This window comes from Eschscholzia californica, unplaced genomic scaffold (assembly GCF_041429995.1).
Source record: "Eschscholzia californica isolate CP2 unplaced genomic scaffold, dmEscCali1.0.p SCAF_4, whole genome shotgun sequence".
NCBI lineage: Eukaryota > Viridiplantae > Streptophyta > Magnoliopsida > Ranunculales > Papaveraceae > Eschscholzia > Eschscholzia californica.
The window spans coordinates 16,065,276-16,086,726 of NW_028238461.1; the positions used below are offsets into that span (position 1 = coordinate 16,065,276).

At 36.4% G+C, this 21,451-nt stretch overlaps 2 protein-coding genes across 3 annotated transcripts; both read right to left on the bottom strand.

Moving 5' to 3' along the window:
* Nucleotides 1–677: 677 nt before the first annotated feature.
* LOC147543185 (small ribosomal subunit protein eS19x-like) lies at nt 678–2,447 on the bottom strand. Its single transcript, XM_086634251.1, has 4 exons — nt 2,267–2,447; nt 1,586–1,676; nt 1,310–1,493; nt 678–916 (listed from the first exon to the last, which is right to left on the bottom strand). Exons 1-4 carry the CDS (start codon nt 2,351–2,353, stop codon nt 841–843), a joined length of 438 nt encoding a protein of 145 aa, XP_086490377.1. The 5' UTR covers nt 2,354–2,447; the 3' UTR covers nt 678–840.
* Nucleotides 2,448–3,515: 1,068 nt separating this feature from the next.
* EMB2773 (PHD finger family protein) lies at nt 3,516–19,724 on the bottom strand. 2 transcript variants are annotated; one of them, XM_086637241.1, is made up of 28 exons: nt 19,228–19,724; nt 17,459–17,568; nt 16,064–16,194; nt 15,884–15,974; nt 15,514–15,770; nt 14,855–14,962; nt 14,619–14,730; nt 14,328–14,424; nt 14,034–14,220; nt 13,511–13,942; nt 12,907–13,439; nt 12,619–12,829; nt 12,492–12,542; nt 11,736–11,894; nt 11,478–11,645; nt 11,089–11,388; nt 10,848–11,000; nt 9,573–9,742; nt 8,184–8,292; nt 6,644–6,820; nt 6,466–6,570; nt 6,142–6,372; nt 5,564–5,697; nt 5,203–5,481; nt 4,815–5,115; nt 4,500–4,592; nt 4,276–4,401; nt 3,516–4,086 (listed from the first exon to the last, which is right to left on the bottom strand). In XM_086637241.1, exons 1-28 carry the CDS (start codon nt 19,476–19,478, stop codon nt 3,865–3,867), a joined length of 5,298 nt encoding a protein of 1,765 aa, XP_086493367.1. In that variant the 5' UTR covers nt 19,479–19,724; the 3' UTR covers nt 3,516–3,864. The 2 variants fall into 2 exon arrangements, with proteins under 2 accessions (XP_086493367.1, XP_086493366.1); XM_086637240.1 differs by having other exon boundaries at nt 15,884–15,983.
* Between the last annotated feature and the right edge of the window lie 1,727 nt (nt 19,725–21,451).

Here is a 21,451-nt window from a genome sequence, read left to right on the forward strand (position 1 = left end):
GCATTTGGGAAGCCTACATCACCTTAGTAGTATTTCCCTATAGACCGAAGTGTCTCTCACGACATTCTAACCCAGCTCACATACCTCTCAATCCCCTTTCACCCACACCTTTTATAGACCGAAGTATCAAACGAGCATCTAAATCCAACTGACATACCAACTTTAATGGGCGAACACCTCGGCCTCTGAAACAGTCATTTTGGACTGAAATCTCATATGCATTTAGGGTCAGTTGCAGCTAATTAACAAGTTTCGTATTATTTCTTACACATTTTTGTCGCAAGGTTCACCTTAAGGTTGGAGTAGGATGATTACCAATTTAGTATATAATTCTTGTAATTATTCTTTGCCCATAGGAAAAAATCAGTTCCATATCTTTCCAACCACATAAATGTAGCAAAATATTTGATTAACAACTAGTTGTTTGAAGATGCAAACTGGCTGGTTGTAAATTTCAGCTACGGACCACCTTAATTGGGCTGCAGATCGAGTTTGAGTCCATTTATATACTGTATTTCTTTGCACCACAACCAATTCAAGTTTCACCTTCATTGATGATTTTGTATGCTTTCATGTCTACCGGCTTTTCTTAACCATTTAAAAAGCACAATTATCTTAGACTAGAAAATAAAAGAAAACAATGTCATACTTAAGGAATACGAACATTATAGCTCAACTTCAACCACCAAGAGACAATGTTTTCAATAAAAAGGAAATGGGGGAAAATGTTCAACATCTTTTCTTATAACAATCTAATTGAGTCATCCAATTTAAACGATTTCCTACAAAAATTTGAACCACGATAATAACTTCTTAATAGATGTATACCAGATACCTTGATCAAGGAGCATCAACAACTATACGTCCAGCAACTTGGTCAAGATCACGTCGTCCGCTGGATGTTATTCTTCTCCCACTAGACCACACAATCACAATAATAATAAATGTTTTAGTCCAAAATAGATGATATGGGTATTGGGTAATTTCAGAAAAAGACAATAACCCTCTACTTATACAAAATGAACGGCAAAACCCAATAGAATAGTTATTGTTTTTTTATCAAGTCGGTTCTCTTGTATGGACTCGAGCTAGATTCTAGAATGCCTTTTTGTCTTAATAGTCTGAATTGCTTATTTGAGTTGATTTTGGTTACATTTAATCGGATTCAAACAATAACAAAAAAACAATCACCACTTAAGTGTTTCACTAGTGTTTCCTTTAACTCGGTTGTCTCACAGTTTAAGGTTTTAGTAAAAGATGGTGAAGAAAAAGGGAAATGATAGCAAAAAAAAGATAATGATAAACTCACCCCTTGGTGTCAAGGTCGATAATCTTCATCTCTTGGAGTTGTTGAAGGATGTGGCGAGCAATTGCACCACTACTTTTGCAGAAATGAGGTGGACGACTTCCGTTCCTCTTGCGACCACCGTAGATCTTTTTAAATCCTCCTACCCCAATTCCGTTTCTCAAATAGACCTTCCTAGCCATAGAAGCTATAATGGAGGAAAAAAGTGTCGAGTAAGACGAGTATACTCTTCAACTAAAAGAAAAATACAAAAACAAGAACAATGAAAAAAATTAGTACCGGCTCTAATGTAGTACCAATCTGGGTCATAGGGAGCAAGCTCCTTAAACGTTGCAGTCTTCACAATGTCAGTCCAGTGAGGAAGCTCCATCTATTTCCATAAAATATGAAGAAAGAGAAATAAGACAGACGGAGTTGGAAACTCCCATAAGAAACCATCTTCCTTTAAACATAATAGATGATTCAGGAAGTAAGTGAAAGCCTTAGCTCAGTTTTTTCATTTCTAAGAGATTAGGGTAGCAGTTACCATAAATGTGACATGCTACAAAAATCAAACACCAACTAAGATTACTAGTTTTCAGAACAAAATATAAATTTACATCAGTTGAATAAAATAGAAAAGGGTTTTCATTTCTAGCAAAAACAAGAAACTTGAGAACCTTATCTAGTTTCACCCATAATACAAGATCACAAGATCGAGTAGCTATGAATCATAAGTAAATCATCATAATGTATGAAAACATAATGGGAAAAAAGTGAACGACTAAGAGTAGAATTATTCAATCCAAATAACCAACAACAAATAGATTAAATTTATGAGTTTGATCTCTCCGACTCCGTTTCTAATTTAAAAATGAAAATGAATTGATGAAAATCTAGATTGAATATATATAGTTTTGAACTCTGAAGAATGGTGAAAACAAAGAAGAAGAAGAAGATGAGAATAAAAATGGGTGATACCTTGCCGGATCTCTTGAGGTGAGCCGAGTAGGCTTTGACGAACTCATGAGGAGAGACGTCTTTAACTGTCTTCCCTGCAGTTTCCATGGCCGCGCCTGCTATGAACTGAAGAATACGCGGGGCTAGGGTTTCTCTCTCTCTCTCTCTCTCTCTCTCTCTCTCTCTCTCTACTAATGTGTTAACGGACGGTTAAATTGAATATATATAAAGACCATTTGGTGGTGTGAAGTGTTATGGGCACACACCCCTTTACAAATTTCACATGAAAGTCCACCCAAATGAGAGAATTTTAAACACACCCAAACACACTAGTAGCGACCAACAACCCTTAGTTGGAGCGATAAGAGGTCTAGTCTTCCACCTTAGAAGTCAAAGGTTGGAGGCACGCTGATAACTAAAAAAACACTTTGTACACATGTGGACGATAGAATTCACATGATAAAGAAGTCAATTGTTGGCACTAGTGACGTATGCATCCAATCACAAGGTAGACGAAGTGATTTCTAGAGAGTGAGCGGTGGATGTTGTAGATAGACAAAATAAAGTATAATAATGCATGTCATGGAACTCTTGATCCAGGCGAAGGTCTGGTATTCGAGACCCTCTAAGACCTGACTTTTCATACCTTCTACGACAAAGGGAAGACCCTTCACGGAAGAGAGAGGAGAGAAAGAAAGGAGGAGAGGAGAGAGCGAAGAGGAAGAAGGGAGATAATAAGAGAGAAAAGAAAGGAAGAAATATTTTTTTTTTCGGGTTGAAGATCACTGGCCAACAATTTTCTGCCAAAGAAGAAAAGTGAGATAGAGAGAGGGAGAAATGAGATAGAGGTAAGATGGAATTAATCTTAAGTTTTTAGGAAATTAGTTTCGTTTTGACTCCTAAAGCTATTTAGAAAAAATTGGAATTTTATCAAAACAACGAGTTGGTTAAAAATTGAAAACCAAATAAAAAATAACCCTAAAAATTTTATGGTCTAATTTGTTAACATGAGCTTAAGTATGAAAAAGAAAACCATTTGTTTGTCTAATAAAGTTGTCATATAATGTACTGGATTTGGAACACCAACAGTACCTACAAACATATAATGTGCTGTTGGTTTGGAGCACCACCAGTACCTACAAACATCACCAAAGTGCGCCGAAGAGTGAGGTCCGGTTGAAAATCGTCACAATACGTGGCCCACAAGACACCCCTAGAAGTCACAAGGTTTGAACTTTGAAGTATAAGAATTTTTACTCTTTACAACTTCTTGCAGAACTTAAACCCATTTCAATAAATTTTCACTATTTTTCTATATCAACAAAAACTATTAGTATAACTTTTAACAAAAAAAACAAAAACTAGTATAACCCAGAGAGGATGTAATTTCACTTGAATAAAGGCACAATTACTATGCCCCTTCGGTTTACAAAAATATAAAACATGAATATAACCTACCCACATTGCTCTTCCCAGCCAGAGCCAAAATCCTTCTAGTCTCTCTTTACCAAAATCCCCCTCTAAATTTCTTTTTTCTTCCCATCTCTAGGTTGTCTTTTCATTTCCTACTCTACTCCCAATAATGTACAAGTCAGCCATCCCCAATATCATACTTGCAACTAAAATCGTTGCCTCCCTCTACTACTGTTGCTTTTTCGACCACTACTGTTCATTACTTTCCGAGGGGTGGCATAATCTTCATCCTCGCCCTCGTCATAGTAACCTGTCTCTCGACCAGATCTCCCTCCTCTACCACTTCTCCCAGTAGGTCTTTTTCTTTTGATGTTAGCAGTATAAACTGAATAATCTATTGTGTCGTCCTTTAGTGCCGCCTTAAATTCCTAAACAAATAACAACATACTTAGTAACTAAGCATAATTAGATAAATCAGTTGAACCGAAAAAGGAAGTCGAGACAATTTAATCTGTTTTTGATAAGCGGATTTTCACATGCGAAGTAGCAAGAGTATCTGAATCAGTACAAATGAAGAAAGGAAAAGAAATAAAGGATACCATTTCATGTGTTATTACCTGGTATCTTTCGATAAATTGTTCATATGTGGTCGGCAAGCTGACAGGGGTGTCACTGATGCAGAATGGCATGGTCTGCTTAGAGAGAACCTCTCCTGGTTTCAGAGGTTCAGTTGGAGAAAATGCCTGATTGAAAAATTAAACCCCCACATGAGAGAGAGAGAGAGAGAGAGAAGAGAGAGAAGAGAGAGAAAGAGAGAGAATAAGAGAGAGGTAACAATTACCTGACATCGGGCATCATCTAGATTAAATACAATTTTAAGGTGTCTCTTGAGCTTTAGAAGGAGCTGCAAAGCTATTGCAGCTTGACAATCAACCTGAAAGGAAGATATCACAATGTTAATTCCACAAGCACAATGTTTCAATAATAAAAAGAAATGATAACAAAACGTTTTTCTCCAAATCCGTGAGGAAATCCAAAAGAAACTACAAGAAAATAAAAAAATTGGCCGAGAAAAAAAGAGGATACCAGTTAATGAGAAAACAGATTATCTTGAAGACATTAAACACTAATATTATACTATTAGTGTTGAGGATACCTGAACTTTCTGTATAAAATTTTCCCCGGAACCAGTAGAATCACTTGAGGTTGTTGAGTTCCTCTTTGAATCCTCCGAAGTAATATTACTATTTGGGGAAGTATTTAAGTCATCTTTAACCATCCCATTTTCATGCAGATTCACATGAGTTACTACTTCCATGAACTGAGAACCCAAGGCTTTCATATTCGCCTCGAGAGCCCCAGCCCTTACTTGTATGATCCGATTTATGGTGTATATTAAATACAAGGGCTCATCAGGAACTCCGAATGGAAGGGAGGCAAGGATCTCTGTGCTATACCTGCAAAATAGAAAAGAATAGCTCAAACTCATACACTAGTAGCTCTCAAGGGCCATAAAAATAACTCACATGAATTGTGTTACTCACATAAGGAAAGGGATTAATGACTCGTCACAGGTTGGGGAATCAAATTTGCGAACAACTGAAGACATAAACTTATTTCTTGAATTACGATTTGCACGGATAAGTTTATAAATTCTTGCAACTCCAAGTCTTGCTAAATTAACAGAACTATTATCAGATTTGCCTTTCATGCCGGATCCTTTGCCTTCTGAATATTGAAGAGATCTGGTAGTCATGGCTCCAATGAAACGAAAAGACATCTGAAGGCCATCTCCCAAACGGCTTTCGAAGAAAGAAGGATACCTGCAAACATGCTTTGTTACTAAGCATAAAATATTGAAATAACGTGGTTAATAGAATGAGACATGGGATTTTGTCGGCATACTTCTCGTTCATGTTCATGAGTAAATGATGCGCCAACTTCGAGTTCACCTCTAGCGGATCTGTTTCAAGTGCTATTAGGTATGGCACACATGTAATTGGATGAACAAGACCTTGACGCAAGACCACTTCCACAATCTGTTATACGAAACAAAGAGAAGTTAGCAAACCAATGATAAATGAAGAACCAGGGATTTGGTTATTTGAGACATTTAGGTATCTCAAGTCATAAGTGCGTGTTGTTTGCTTTTCTTTTCGAAAACCCGACACGAAATCTGAATTGACGCAAGTTAGACTTCAGAATGTTAATTTTTCATCCGACTCTTTTGAATGGCTTCTTGGCTAATTTTAGGTCCATCTGAGTCAGATATAAGATAAGTCTATCTAAGAAGCCACTGTCTGAAATAACCTGAAATGAGTATTCTGCCCTTGATCAGACAAGTCAGACTCAGAAAACTCAAATCCAGACAAGCTAGATTCAGGATACAGCTAAAAAACAAGCAACGGCTTGGTGTAGATACATGAATTTCTAATATAATACTTTTGACGATACAATTTCAACTCGAGTTGGCAGATTCAAACCTTTAAGGCAGTCTGGCGAACTTGCTCATTCATATCCAAGCACGTCCCTAGCATAACATACCAATATAACTGAACTATTCCCCCACAAATATTAGTATCACCAGCTCCTGCAGCAACAGAAACGTTTTGTGTCCCTTCGGCATAATTGATTTTGGTATCAGAGGATTGATCTGTTCCCATTTGACTTTCAGCGTCAAGAAGATAATCATACAGGTTTTGCAATGCTTGCATCTGGTCAAAAAACAAATACATTAAGGACAATACTAGGAAAGAAAATAAAAATTCCCAGGAAGGAAAAAAATTAACCACTCTAATACTTCGCACCTTCAGACGATCATCAGAATCAGGTGATAATGTGGCTTCTATTATCTTCCCTATCTCGCTTTCCAACATCAGTTCAGGTTTAGCAATTAGAACAAAACCTAGTGCCTACAGAAGAAAAAAAAATTATTAAGGAAACTAATACACTTAAATATAAACTTGAGAAGATAAAAAGGCTTACTTGCAAAGAGCGAATCTTTATAACGAAATCCTCAGAACGCAGGTGCTTCTTAAGCAAATCAAGGCTTTCATTAACTAGTGCATTTCTGCTGTTGGAGGCAAGCATCAACTCATTTCCATAACGGATAAGCGATCCAAGACAAAAAAGTGAACGCCCCACTAACTGTAAATAGGAAAGCTACAAGAAGAACAATATATCGTTAGCTAACGTAGATTACAGGCTTGAAAGCATGACTGCATAAGATTGGAAATAACTGACTTGAATCTTAGACATTATCAATGACTACCACATATGCAAATGGAGAGAAAGACATAGTATGTCCAAAACCATTTGTAGAACTATCACATATTTATATATTTACACTTTGATTCACAAGTAACCAGCCACTGGAATTTCCTTGTCAAGTAAATCTAGCACAATGTCCTTGAACCTAGCTTTACGATAGTTCATTCTAGAACCATGTCACTTACTCTTTTATTCTTGAAGTATTTGGGAGCTCATTTTTATAGAAAAACAATATCAAGTTCTATCACAAGCAAACCAGCTTTAAGATCATTTCTAACCCATTTCACATTTATGTCAGTACAGGAACAAGTGTTGAAAATCACGAGTGTGGGTGTCGTTAGACATGGTTAAGGTGTGTTGACAATGGCGAGTTAGAAAAGTGCAAGAGAAGAGCATGACCATTCACAGTTCACAGTTCACTTCCTTTCTATCTCAGTTATGGTGTACTATATTTCAGAATCCGCTAAAACTACATAATATCTTGATCGAAGAGTAACTTTCGAGCGAAATTAGGAAAGTCCAACATTTTATACATTGTTTTGCTTTTTACAGAAATTTACCGTAAAACAACGTAAAATAGAGGAATTGTCACTACTCACTAAACAGTCGACCTTCGAAATACACCTAGATAGAGAGACAAAAAATAATCAAAAAGTAAAATAGGATAGAAACAACGAACACCTTGTTACAACTCGCCTTTCAATCATCTTCATATCATAGTCTGCAAATAATATGCAGTTACCATACAAATAAACATATGGGCTTAGCGTCATCTTCTTATGACTCTAGTGTGATCTCTAAAACAACTAAACAAGGATACATCGTTTTAACTAAGTGTCAATCATAAACCAATAATTGTTTCAATCCAAATTACCCTTTGTCTTTTCTGCATTTTACTAATTAACAACTCCATTGAAGTCTTGATAGCATAACCCCCAGTGTGGGTATATCTGTAACACAACTAGTCTTGATAGCAAAACCCCAAATAAAAGATATCTTTGGCTTTTGCATAATACTATAAAGTGAAAATATGCATGTACTTAACATGTGCTTTGCTTACAATTGAAAATGGGAGCAGTGAAGTGATCAAAAGTATGATTTTGCCACTAAACAAAACATATCCGTGAACAAGGAGACTGAAGTTTATACTCAGTTTCAAACAGAAAATCATTTAAACGGCTTTCTGCAAGTTAAAACAAGCTGACCATGACAACATCAGAAAATTCTGTTTTCAGAAATGAATTAAGAGCCTAACCTGCTTAAAATCAACTGCATGCTTGTCCAGACGTTGAAGAAACAGCTGAATAAGAGATTCAACTAGACTTCCACCTTTTCCTGCCACTTTACTAAGTGAGCATAGACACCTGGAATAAAGTCAACAAATGAGCACCTCATACTATTAAGGACCCCTCATTCCAAACTTCCCACACACAATGACAAAAATTATAGAGAAATCAGATATAAGATCTTGACTTATTATGAAAAATTAGCGCATTATGCACATAGTTGACTGAAATACGAGAGTCAAATGGCACAACACAAAATATTTCATGTAAGATCACATGACAAGAGAAACAAGTGACAGTGTTAAGCTTGGCTAGTAGGCTGCTGGTGAACAAGTTCCATGGTGTACAGTCCGTGTACAAGATATGGTAAACCAAAAAGAAGTGCAGCCCTGCTTTTATTTGCAATAATTTAGGAAAAAAAACTACTGACACCCATATCATGTCAAATAATAATGGATCAGATCATAACTCATAAGAAATAGTATTACATTTTCTCACGGAGAAGCTCACACAGCTGATTATAAATACTTCAGAAAACAATATTCACTTCATTGACTTGGCTGGTTAGCATTTAGCCTCGCATGTCATTTCAGTTGCAAAATCAATTATTTTTTTAGATCTCTCTAGATAAAACGTCTGCCATGTACGTAATGAAATTTGTAGAGGAAATAATACAATCTACCTATCATGTATGAAGTTAATGGTTGATGTAAGGAATAACTCTACTTGTAGCAAACGGCTGTGCATGAAGTGAATTTCTTCATGTCGCCATTGATGGTGCTCAGCAAAGAGAAGAGAAGAATCAAGTTAGGCTCACTGACACCCTTCTGCCTACTAGGTACTCTTAAGTATAGTGGTAGTTCACATTAGAGAACCGATAATTTTCTCTATTGGAGGTCTAGCACAATAAAACTACCACGAAATATAACGAAAGCAATACACATAAGAAGATAATATTTAAGAGTAGAGGCTGGGAAGTAGACCCAACAGATGTGGCCCAATAGATCAGAAGAAACCAGGTGAAGGAAGGAATTCTTCCTAGATGTGGCTGCCATCGTACCATCCAAGCATCAGTGTGATTAAACCAAAGCTCGGAAAGTAATCGAGGAAAGAATAAAAGAAAAGGGAGATTCCAACCGAATGCCATTTTTATAATCAGGCCAACCAATTAATCCGTGATGAAGCTTCTAACCAGGCTCACCAACAATTTAATCTGGTCAAAATACCACATTGAGACACTTGTATAGTTATGCAGTAAAGTATGTAGGCAGACCGCATCCAGATTAATTTATCTTATCAGTGGAGAAGAACTAATAATTTTGAATAAAAAAATTACAGCTAAGGCTGGAAGTACTTACTTGATGCAAGCATGGACAACTGTCAAGAAAGAATGTCGAACAATCATTTTCTTGAGGTCTTGTTCAAGTTCTTCAATGACACTTGGAGGAGGCTTGCGGAGTAGAGGAAGAACAGCATCAATAACAAATATTATACTCTCCAGAAACTGCGCTAATGCTCGATTATCAACCTGCACATAGGAAAAAGTGAGCTATTGCCTATCAGATTTTTATTACTATATATTTTATGGGTTGACTTCTCATTGTAATTTTTATAAGTGGATTTTTTTTCTTGTGTTACTCTCGTTGGCTCACTTTTATGTGAGTTTACACTTGTGCAAACAAAAGTACAAAACGCAAGCTGAATATTCGCTTTTAGTATTCTTGTCATGTTGGATACTCATGTAAAACACTTGTACACTCTTTCTGGACACCAACTTCAACGGGTTTAACGTGACATTCTGTACTTGGATCAAAATCATGATAGAACCATAAGTGACCACCAGAAGCTAACGCCTTTTGTGTGTAATGTATTACTGGTTGATTGCAAATAACAAAATAAGCAAATTGGGTACACTAACAAATGACCAAATAGCTAAGACAAGGAAATACTGTATTTGACACCTTGTGCCGGTGTGAACACAAATATTCATATCAGTGTCAATTTCTCATATGCAAAACAGAGAGGAGAGGAGACTACACACAACTGCGGATTGTGCGATCCTAGCTGTCACACCTTACCCCCACTATCTTTTCTCTCTTCTTTTTATCTTCTTCACCCAAGTTGACTACTCTTACCAGTTTATTTATGCAAGTTTGGTGAACAATTCATGTGAGGGTCTCAGTTACAGAAAAATGAAAAGAGGATTCAATTCATATACATGTTAACGTAAAAATCAACTGTAAAAGAATTAGGTAACAAGCTAATGTAAATGGAGAAGGAAGAGAACTCAGAAATCTACATTTCTAAAATAGAATAAATTCAGTATAATACACTCTCGCAAATTATTAAGAAATCTGAGTCACAAAAAATAGAGCACCCCCAAAACAATAAAGAGTAGCGGAAGTACTGAAAGTAAAAGTATCATTATGACATGAGCCAGAAATGTTCCTTTTCAATTTTTTCTTCTTTTGTTAATCACCGAAAGTTTCCTTGCAATAATAAATCAGGATATCCTAATAACAGAAATGCAATTCTAGCAACATGTTTTACTCTCCAAGTATGTATCACTCGTTGGCTATATTTTAACCTGGAAAAAGGCAAGTGAACGAATTTCTAAAGGGAACAGCAAGAACCTGGGTCTTTAGGTATGGCTGGAGAGTAACCACAAACTGGGATGGATCAGATACAGGGGCACAGAGACTTGGGTCCACCAGACAGAATGACTGCAAAACCAACACGTATGGAAGGGCACGAACCTCCACCTCTCCATTATCTGTTTCCTCGACCTGAGAGGCCACAAGCATGTTGAAATTATCCAGCGATAAGAATAAAGAGCACTAAACCATTAAGCAACTAGAAGATCACCAGACTTACTTGCAATATTCTTTCCAATAAGCACTTGCACATTAATTCACATCTTCTACGGACTGACGCCAGTGACACCGGGCTCACACCAACAGCTTTAGTTGATTGTGGAAAAAAGTCAAGTGCCAAGTTGCGTTTTATGACAGTGACAAGGAGTTGTTGGTGTGACATTTTTCTTAACATCTCAACAACCTGCTCTGTTTTTTTTGCTACTTCAGAAGGTACGGAACTACCATATCCAACAACCTGAGTTTGTACCCCATTTGGTTCTTCGAACCAGAAATCATAAAACGTTTTGCAGACAAGATCCTGCCGGAACCAGCTTATAGGTTGAGTGATCATAACAAAATATCCAAGAATATCGATATAGTAAATGCTTTCTTTGACATTCGACAAACCTGTATACTAGATTCTTCATCGCACACACGTGAAATGATCTGAATACAAGCAGTTGTGAACTCTGAGAAGTTATCAGTGGAAGTGCACATATCGCGGATAATTTTGATTGCCCGTTTACGAACACTAACTCCAGTATCCTTCACTCTCTCAGCAACTTTTTCAAAATACTAATCATGGAGGAAAGACAACTTTCTGATTAACATACTGTATGGACCTCAATAAAACAACTATGCTATAGAAATTTCGCTTTAAACTACCTTCAAGCTAACATCTGGATGTGAAGCAATATGCCTCCCAACAAGCTCCAGAGCAGCTTCCCGTACAGAGATGGCAGAGTCACAAAATCTTCCTTCAACAGCAGATTGAACACGCTCTTCACATAGCACCTCTGGATCAGCTTCGACAATTAAACTCACCTGTTCCGACATAAGAAATCAACGAGCAATATAAGCTCAAAAGTGCAATTAGGATCCCTCATAACACGTTCTGAGTAGTCAGATTCTGGATCGCTCTTTTTCGGTGATGCCCGAGCTCCGTGTCAGCCGAGTTTGGGGAGGCAACTAAGCAAAACTCAGCCCCATATATACTTGATAAGCTAATAAGTTTTTGGATGTTACATATAAAATAATATACATATCACTGTAATTTAGTGTAATATGTCATGTAGTTGCACAGTTGGAGCTGCTGCACGGGTAAAGGGAGAAAAGAGAAGGGAAAGGAAAAGGAAAGAAGAATGCAGAAAGAAAACTTCTCCTCTATATCTCCCTCTTCAGGAATCAGCAAAATCTTTCACCTAGTATATTTTTTTAAGGATTGCGTAACTTGCCCAGTTACTTGATTTTAGATGCTGGATTAGTTGTGTATCAACGAGTTACTCGGTAACTGGCTGGCTCAGAAGCTCAGCCATGAACAGATGGACGAACCCAGGCACCACCAAGCCCGAGCCAGCTCACAAACCAAACTCGACAGCACATGTTACAAATCAATTTGAAGAGAAAAGAATTCACGCGTACCGCACGTAACGCTTTCGCCCTAAGTATAGGAGAGCTCTCCCTCAAACTTATCTGAAAGCAATTAAATCTTGCGAAGTCAGAGGTTGCTCAAATTTCGAGATAAAGCTACAAACACTTAGTATTTTACCAGAAGCAAATGGAGAATTTTATCAAGTCCTCTAGAAAAAGAGTTCTTTTGCCCCAATGCCAAGGATATCTTTTTAGCTGATTCTCTCGTTAATAATGTAGAAACAGTCCCATAATCTCGTACAAGTGATGCTGACTGCAGTCTTACGAGGTAGTACATGAATTTCTCTTGAGATTTTGGATCATCTTTGTACCAAAGACAAAGACAGAACCTGCACATAATTAGGCTACCTATAGCATCGAATAAGGAATAAAATAAGTTTCAGAATTATTAACATTTAGTACAAACCAGCGCGAATAAAGCTGTGCATCATCTGTAGGACTAACTCCCTGCAGATAATTCAGAAGCATTTGTTGAACAATTTCTAATTTTGATACCAAGACTGACGCTCCAGGGGTGCCTTCTGATACGGTGGAAATCGGCTGCACATCATTTTTGTGTACGGACTGACAATAAGAATGTAGAACGATCAGCTGCTTTTTGCAAAGACAAAAATGACAGGAAGACCCACGTGTAGGAACATCACGTTCTTTAACCCCCATGCAGTCCGTGTGGAACACTCTCTTGCAATCATGACATACGAACGCCGTTCTCCCACCTCTTCCATCGAGACAAACAAAACAAGCGTCTCTTGGATAACTCTCCTCAGCATTATCTTCTCTGACCAACTCTTGTGTAATCCATGAGTTCTCCCGTCTACAAAGGACAGCATCGCGTTTCAACCTGGCAGCAATTGTTCCAAGAATGTCTATTGCCATACAACGTGCAGAAATGTCTTTAGATTTCAACCCATGATTTTGGAATAATAACACACAAAGAACCTGCAAATACCACGGCATTAACACCAAAAGGCAAATAATGCATTTTACAAACATCGGTGGAGATTTTTCACCTCAAGAATAGGAGCCGATGCAGGATATTCAGGTAAGTACAATGTTGTCAGCAAATCCATAACAATATTCTCAAGAATAGCTTTTATCTCGGATGCATCTTGGGTCTTTGCATGTGAAAGTCGCTGAAGAACTCGCGTCCAGAAAAGACAACTCGCTTCGGTGGAAGCTTCAATACATTTGGTGGGATAACTAGCATCAGCTGAAACATCTAGGATCTGATTTGCAGTAAATGTCCTTCTTAAGATTTCAGGAAGATTTGCACTGCACTGAACTAACTGGATCAGCAAAGCAGTTATCATCTGAATTTGCTTTTGTTCTTCATCAGGCAGAAAGTAAGTTCTCATGGCACGCTTTGAAAATGGAAGCTTCCATAAAAGATGAACCGTTTCATCTATCAGAAAACTTCTGTGCTGTGTGTAAGCAGCAAACACCTGCCCCAATCACATAGCGCCAAAACACAAAAACATTTAGTACTTGGAAAGAAACAAGATTCACGAAATATGAAAAGTATAAGAACATTACCCCACAGATTAAACTAATTGATTTTATTTGCAGGAGCTGAAAATTATCAACCAAGAAGGTGGAGAAACTAGTCTTTATTATTTGCAGAATGCAACTATCAGGTAGGCGCTCAATCAACAGCAGATCTCTCAGGAACCCAACAATTGTACAAAGTTTCTGAAGCACGGTATTTACAGCAGCAGAGTACCTATACACGGGAGCAGGTACAAGATCAGAATATAACTCATTGGCAAAAAAATCCAATTTCAGTATTAAATCACTAAAACAAGAAAGAAAGATATCAGTTATGAGCACCTGCTTCCTGTTGGCTTCCTCATTTTAACACTCTTAGTGCTGCGACGCCTCTTGCTTGCTGAACCAAAATCATTCTCCTCGTCGTCATCATCTTGACCTGAAAATGAGAAAGAGGGTGATATTTGTTGGCTAAATCCATATTGACGTGAAAGGGTACACTGGAGACAATATGATGGTGACGACTGAGGATGTATAGGCAAATGGGAGGTCAAAGTTATCCAATAGAATAGTAATGAATGCATGTGCAACCTCTAACATAATATCAGGACGCAGCCCATTGAGGATACTTACCGTCAACTGCCCCAGTTTCACTTGGTTTATGTAGAGCGCGATATGATGGATCACAAGCATACATACTCTCCGTAATCTGATGTCTACAGAAGTCCATAATTCTTTCTATGATCTGGTATCAATTAGAATATGGAGAGAAGACCAATAAAACTTTTGATGACAACAGGAATTACAAGATAGAAAAACTACACAAAGCAAGTATTATACAAACGAATATCAATCCACAGAAATAGTACCTCCTCATTATAGAGCTGCTTTGGCATATCTTGATGAGTCATTACTGCTAAAGCTGCATGAGTAGCCTCCAGAGCACAAATCACTGATGACATAGCATCTGAATCAAACTGAAACCAGAACATTATATATCAAGCAAAGGTTAAAATGCACTTACCGACTATTGGAGTTCAGTACTATCTCGTGAGAATGACAACAATGATATAATTTGGTGATTTGATCAAGTAAAGTCTCAAAGTATACACAATAAGAAAGGAAACTATTTATGTTTCACTTATGTCTACCAGTATGGTGGTTAGAAGATTCCAATTTCCTACCAGTCAAAGTCATGCTCCTCAACCAAAACACACTATATGCGATCAAGGATAAACGAACAGGTGAATCTGAAACTATGTCTTGCAAAAGAAGCATGATGGAAGGCTCTAATTGTAGCGACAAAGCATTAAAAAAAACACAGTTGGAGATGAAAATTTAGTTGCTGCCCATCCATAACATCAGGATTTCATCACTTTATGTCAGAGAAGCATGTCTTTGTATGGAACAGGTATTGAATACAATTGCAAGAACCAATAACTTTAATGTGTTAAGTAGGTAATACAATTAGATACATGTTGCACCTACACAAAAATGGGAAAAAAACACCAAAAAACTAGTAACTCACATATCCGTTTTCGTCCATGGATAAACCTTCTGCTGCACGAATCTGGCGATCAAGAACATTTAAAAGCCGTACAAGGATTCCCACAGGAACCAAGTGAAGTATTTTCTTTCCACAGATAGTCATTACTTCATTTACAAGCATTTTAAGATCAGTAGAAGACAGTAATTGTGCATCTGCTTCATCGGCATCCTCATTAAGAGTTTCTGCTTTGCTACAGAGATCCTCCAACACATCACAAAAGGTTCCAATGATTCCCTCTAAACATTTAACAAGTTAAACACTAATTCAGGAAGCAAAGAAAAACAAAGAGATCAGGAAAAGGAAAATACATTTAAAAAACTAATTCAAGATTATGAAAGATGGAGCAAACCTTGCACCTCAACAGGATCTGTCCTTGTTGAGAAAGAGATGTCAACCTTTCTTTTCTGTTTATCTTTATGTTTTCTGGAAGATGTAGGTATCTGTACATGCTGCAATTGTTTAATCAACATTCTATGATGTAAAATATTGTAAAAAACTTGTTTTCAATGAAATGTTGATCCACACTCACATGATTTTCACTGGACTCATGATGAAGAGCTTCTTCATAGTCTCTCCTGACTTGGCTAGTGACAGGTAAATTCTGTTCAAAGGGCTTTTGTACAGGTATCGAACTACTACAGTTCCGCTCCGTAATAAAACCTGACGAACTTGAAAATGGTAAATATTAAGTAGAAAAGGAAGACACATTTCTTTCAAGAGATAACAGTGGTTATAAATATTAAGTTTTCCGTACAATGTCTCTCATAGCAATAGAAAATAGTTAAATATAGATAAAATACTAATATTCTGTACAGTAATGCAGGAAAGATAATCAAGATTTTAATCGTCGTAAATCAAGCATTGGAAAAATAGATAGTAAATATGGTAGCATGAGTTGTATGATGTTGAGTTTCTCCATCTCAACTATCCACCAATTCTCCTATAGGACACCTAAAGAAAACAACAAACTTGAGGACAGGTTATTCTGTGATTAAAAAGGAATGGTTAAGGAAATACTTGGGTGGCGAACACAATCGAAGACCCAAAAAATTGACAGCTGTCGAAGTTCTAGTCCGATTTCAAACCTCGTTTTAAAAGTAAAGCTCATTTGGTCCGTGTTATGATGTATCACAGGCCACTCCTCCAAACAGGTAAAAGTAACTTTGAAAAACAGGATATAAAGTAGCAATAACAGAATAGAAGTAGAACGAAGTGAAAGTTCCCTAATGGCCAATATGAACAAATTCGAGAGATTTATTGAGATCTGTGCTTGTGATTAAACAAACGCTGGAAATGGGATTCCGAAGTACAAAACGATAAGGAAGCTAGACAAATTTAAGAATGTTTCTTTTTTGGAAGTAGAACGAAGTGAAAGTTCCCTAATGGCCAATATGGACAAATTCGAGAGATTTATTGAGATCTGTGCTTGTGATTAAACAAACGCTGGAAATGGGATTCCGAAGTACAAAACGATAAGGAAGCTAGACAAATTTAAGAATGTTTCTTTTTTGGAAGTAGAACGAAGTGAAAGTTCCCTAATGGCCAATATGGACAAATTCGAGAGATTTATTGAGATCTGTGCTTGTGATTAAACAAACGCTGGAAATGGGATTCCGAAGTACAAAACGATAAGGAAGCTAGACAAATTTAAGAATGTTTCTTTTTTGGATGTAGTTTTACATTGGGAGGCTTGGGTATCGTGAAAGATCCCAAAACCCTCCCAATCCCTTTTGCACATATATAGTTTTTCTCTAATATAATTCATTCAAAGTTTCAAAACAAGAAGTACAAAACGATAGTAAGACGGTTATTTAGAGTTACTAGCGCCAAATATTTACATAACAAGGCATGTTACCATGCTGACCAAGTCCGACTAATCTCAGCCAGTACAGATTGAAAAATGAGTAGTGATATATTATATTACCTGGATTGGAATGCTCAAATGCTTCAGTATTGTGTTGGAGAACCTCATGATATAGGTTCGAAGGCTCTGCTGCTCTCCAAGTGGGAGAAGATGCACCTTCTTTAAGGTTCCTGCTGCGTCAATCAGGTGAGAGCAGGAGCAAAAAATTTACATAATAAGAAAATAGCATTCTATTTTATTCTTTTTTCCTAGCTCTCTTTGTTTTACTTTTCTAGATTTATTCAAGGAACAAACGGTAGGCCCTCCACGATCATTTCATATTGCTGAACATGATAATAGTATTACATGTTGATGAGTGATGACCTGCTCCGTTAATTATGATTAGCTGAAGTGCCAGTATGAGTATAACACATATAGTATGGCTAATAATAAGGAAACATGACTGGAGTTATCATTCCCAAAAAGTTGATGAGGATTAAAGACAAATTAAAAGATTGCAAGACGACAAATCAAGCAGCCAAAAAAAAAAAGATTTACCATTGCCGATCATGTCTACCAATCTATCTATACTAGATGTTACTATTAGCATGGATGAGCTTAGGATTTCCTAAGGAAGACAATGAATAGTACCTGGTGCAAGCCTGAAAAAGTGAATGACTAGTGAACAATGGGAAGGGATAAAGATGGCAAAACGTGGGAAAATACTGGGAGAACGTTTGCGGTCACATCTGTCTCTGGTACATCTGGAAAGAGAGGAATAATGGTGTCTTCTAGGATAAGAAGGTGTCCACAAAGGACATCGTAGAAGCAAGCAAAGCTTTGATGTTTTACTAGCGCAGGACCAAAAACAGGCAAGAATCTTAATTTTCATATGTTTTATCCTCAGATGAGCAGATTTTATTAACATATTGGAATTTTGTTTCTTTCCTGAGAGCCTAGTAGGCCTGTCCATCAGGCATTGTGGTCTTATTCTCTAGATTTCAAAGGTAGGATATGTTTGCTAGTACACTCTATATATTCATACAAAATGTCGAACATAAAAGAGTACTAGGCATGAATTTTCGAGTGTTCTTCTCGAAGTGATTTGACTTCAATTTGTTTAAACGACTTTAAAAGTGTGGGTTATATTGAATTGTACACTTGATAATTTGGAAACATTTCAGGAATAATTACTTCCTAAACTTCATACCAGTAAACGACAAAAAAGAAGTATCGAATAACAACACAATAACCGAAAGAAAAGGGTCAACATCTGGCCGTTAGACTGAAAGCGTGAGTGAGATAGTATCATAATAATAAAAGTAAACTTATCTACTAGGTGTGAGTTCACCATAATCCCCTTCTCACTATTACAAGTTAGAACTTCAAAATCAGAGAGACTCTCTGGAAACAAGAAGATCCGAGAAGTAAGTAATTTCTAAAACTTGTTCTTAAGCTATATGTGTACGGATTTTAACAGTTCAAAATCTGCTAAATTGTAATCTTATCAGAATTTCCACCAGAGAGCAAGCAAAGAAATTTCAAATCCAATTTGTTTGACTCTCTATCACAGATTCACAGGTGATTCAGAATTTAAATTAAAGCACATACACTCGATACAAGAAGAAGATTCAAACTCACACCTAATTTCTTCAAACTAGTTCTTATCTTGTGAACATCATATAACAGTCAAATTAAAGCTTAATCATATAAAACTCTAAATTCAATATGCTCAATTATCAGTCTGAGCGATTAATACTACCAATTTCAAATTAAATACGTTCAACTTGCATTTAAAATTCGAATCTTAGAATTCAAAAGAAATATGATAATCATAACATGAAACTTACAAGTACGAAACATCTGTATCCCTAAGCAGATCGGAAATCTTCTTAGCTTGAGAAAGAACTTCATGACGATTAATCGACCTAGTAGTAGAAGGCTCATCAAACAATCGAAGCTCTTGATCAAGAGCACCACAGAAAACTGGAAGTGAAGGTAAAGGTAAACAAGGAGCAACTTCAGAATGTACTGTATTTGTTAACCGGCAAGCTTTTTCATGGCCGAAAATCCGGTGATCTGAACCGCTTGAGCTCGTCATCGATTAAACAAATTAAGATGAATCAGAAAAACACATTTAGTCGAATTAAGGAATTTTGAATTCTGATATGAAAAATTAGGTTTTGAAAATGAGTGAAATTAACACAAGTTGAAGCCCTAGAACTGTAAAAAAAACAGTAAGGGGGGGAAGGTGAGAAGCAAATGGCGGGGAAAACGGGGAGAAAAATTGGGATTTTTTCTTCTTCCGGGATGAAAGAGAATTTGCTCAATTCAGGACTTATATTTCAAGGAATGGGTATTGTTAATTTACCTAAATGACCTTCGGTTAACTTTGTAAGCAACGAAAGTGAAATATTTGGACTTCTTTGAGAAGCTATAACCATGGGAAATCAAATCTAGGAAAATGTACTTCGTCTGAACTCTGAACTGACTTCAGTTATATTTTAGAATGTTAATTTTATATGAATCGAGATGTCTGATTTGTTTAAATGATTAGTTCGAGATGATTTACAGTCTATTGACTCCGTTAATTCAGATTCGAGCGAGTTATGAGATAAAAATATCTAGTACAATCCTGAAACAGATATTATTTAAGTAGAACGGATGACCGTGACAGATGTATACTTGAACTAAAAGTAAATATGAGGAAGCTTTACTTAAATTGCTATGAAGTTACGAGATTCAAAATTGATTCGTATGATGGGACTTGTACTCTAACATTCACGTAAACAATGAAAAATATACAAAAGTTTCAGAAATTTGTAAGTTTCTCGATTTGATGCTTGTAATTTCATTAGTCGGTTTCTTAAACTATCACATACTGCTAATTTGGCCTCTAATTGTGTTTGACAGTTCGTTTTTAAATTATTACAACTATTAACTTGAATCTTTCAGTCCTGACAGTATCTTCAATTCTTCGTGAAACCACCTTAAATCTCAAATTCCTTGAATTTTCTTAACGCCATAGCGTGAAAACATTAATCGAAACAAAATTCAATTGGTATCATTCCCACCCTACAATCAAAATAATCTCGTAAGACAAATCATAAATCGGCATTGAATGGTACTTATTGTGAAGGATCTTGCTGTATTAAAATTCGGATTTACGTGATATTCTTGTAGTGGTGGTTGGATGCAAAGATTCCTTGATCTCTCGGCTGGGCACTTACGTGAGAGGAGAGAGAGGGGGGGGGGGTGGAGAGAGAAAAGTTTTAGAGAGTAATAAAGAGGAAGATGGAGATTAGAAGAGAGAAAATTGAAAGAGTTGCAAGTAGTGTCGATTGGTTGCTTTCTGCTGACTACTGTTGTCGGTGGACAAATTGGAGAAAGAGAAAGAAAAAAGTAAAAAAGAAATAGATAAATAATAAAAAGATTATAAAATAAGATATAAAACAAAATAAAAAAATGAAAATAACATAGGGACAAAGTTGGTAAGTGAGACAAAAAATGGAGGTTAAAAGAAAACCTAAAGACTTATGGAGTCAAAGTGAACTTCCACATAAAATAGGGGGCCAAAGAATATTTAACCTATAAATATACTTGGTAACATTAATAAGTTTAGAAAAATATAAATAATGAACCTTGTTTTGAAGATTTCACAATATTCTCTCAAAAGTGTAATTATTTTAAACCCATAAACATTATAAATCTTTGTAATATAATTAGGCAACCCCATAAAGGTATTTCTTTGTTATTGTTTTTTTTTGTTGGGAAAAGTCTTTCTTTGTTGGCATATGATATCAAAAGATGTGTTATGTAAGATCCAAATACCATCCATATTTCCATTAGTAAAGGTGGGGCATTTATCAACATCCCCTAAACTAACACACCAAGGATACCTAATTATTTAGGTAATTTTGTTCATTTAGATTTTCTTTGGAAAGGTAGTATAACAAAATGTCATAATTTAGGGTTTTTCTTATATCTTCATTTTATTCATCATTATTATCTTTCCATGACTATCCTAAAATGAAAAGAGTCCATATATTCTTTTTGCTAGCAAAACGGTATCCA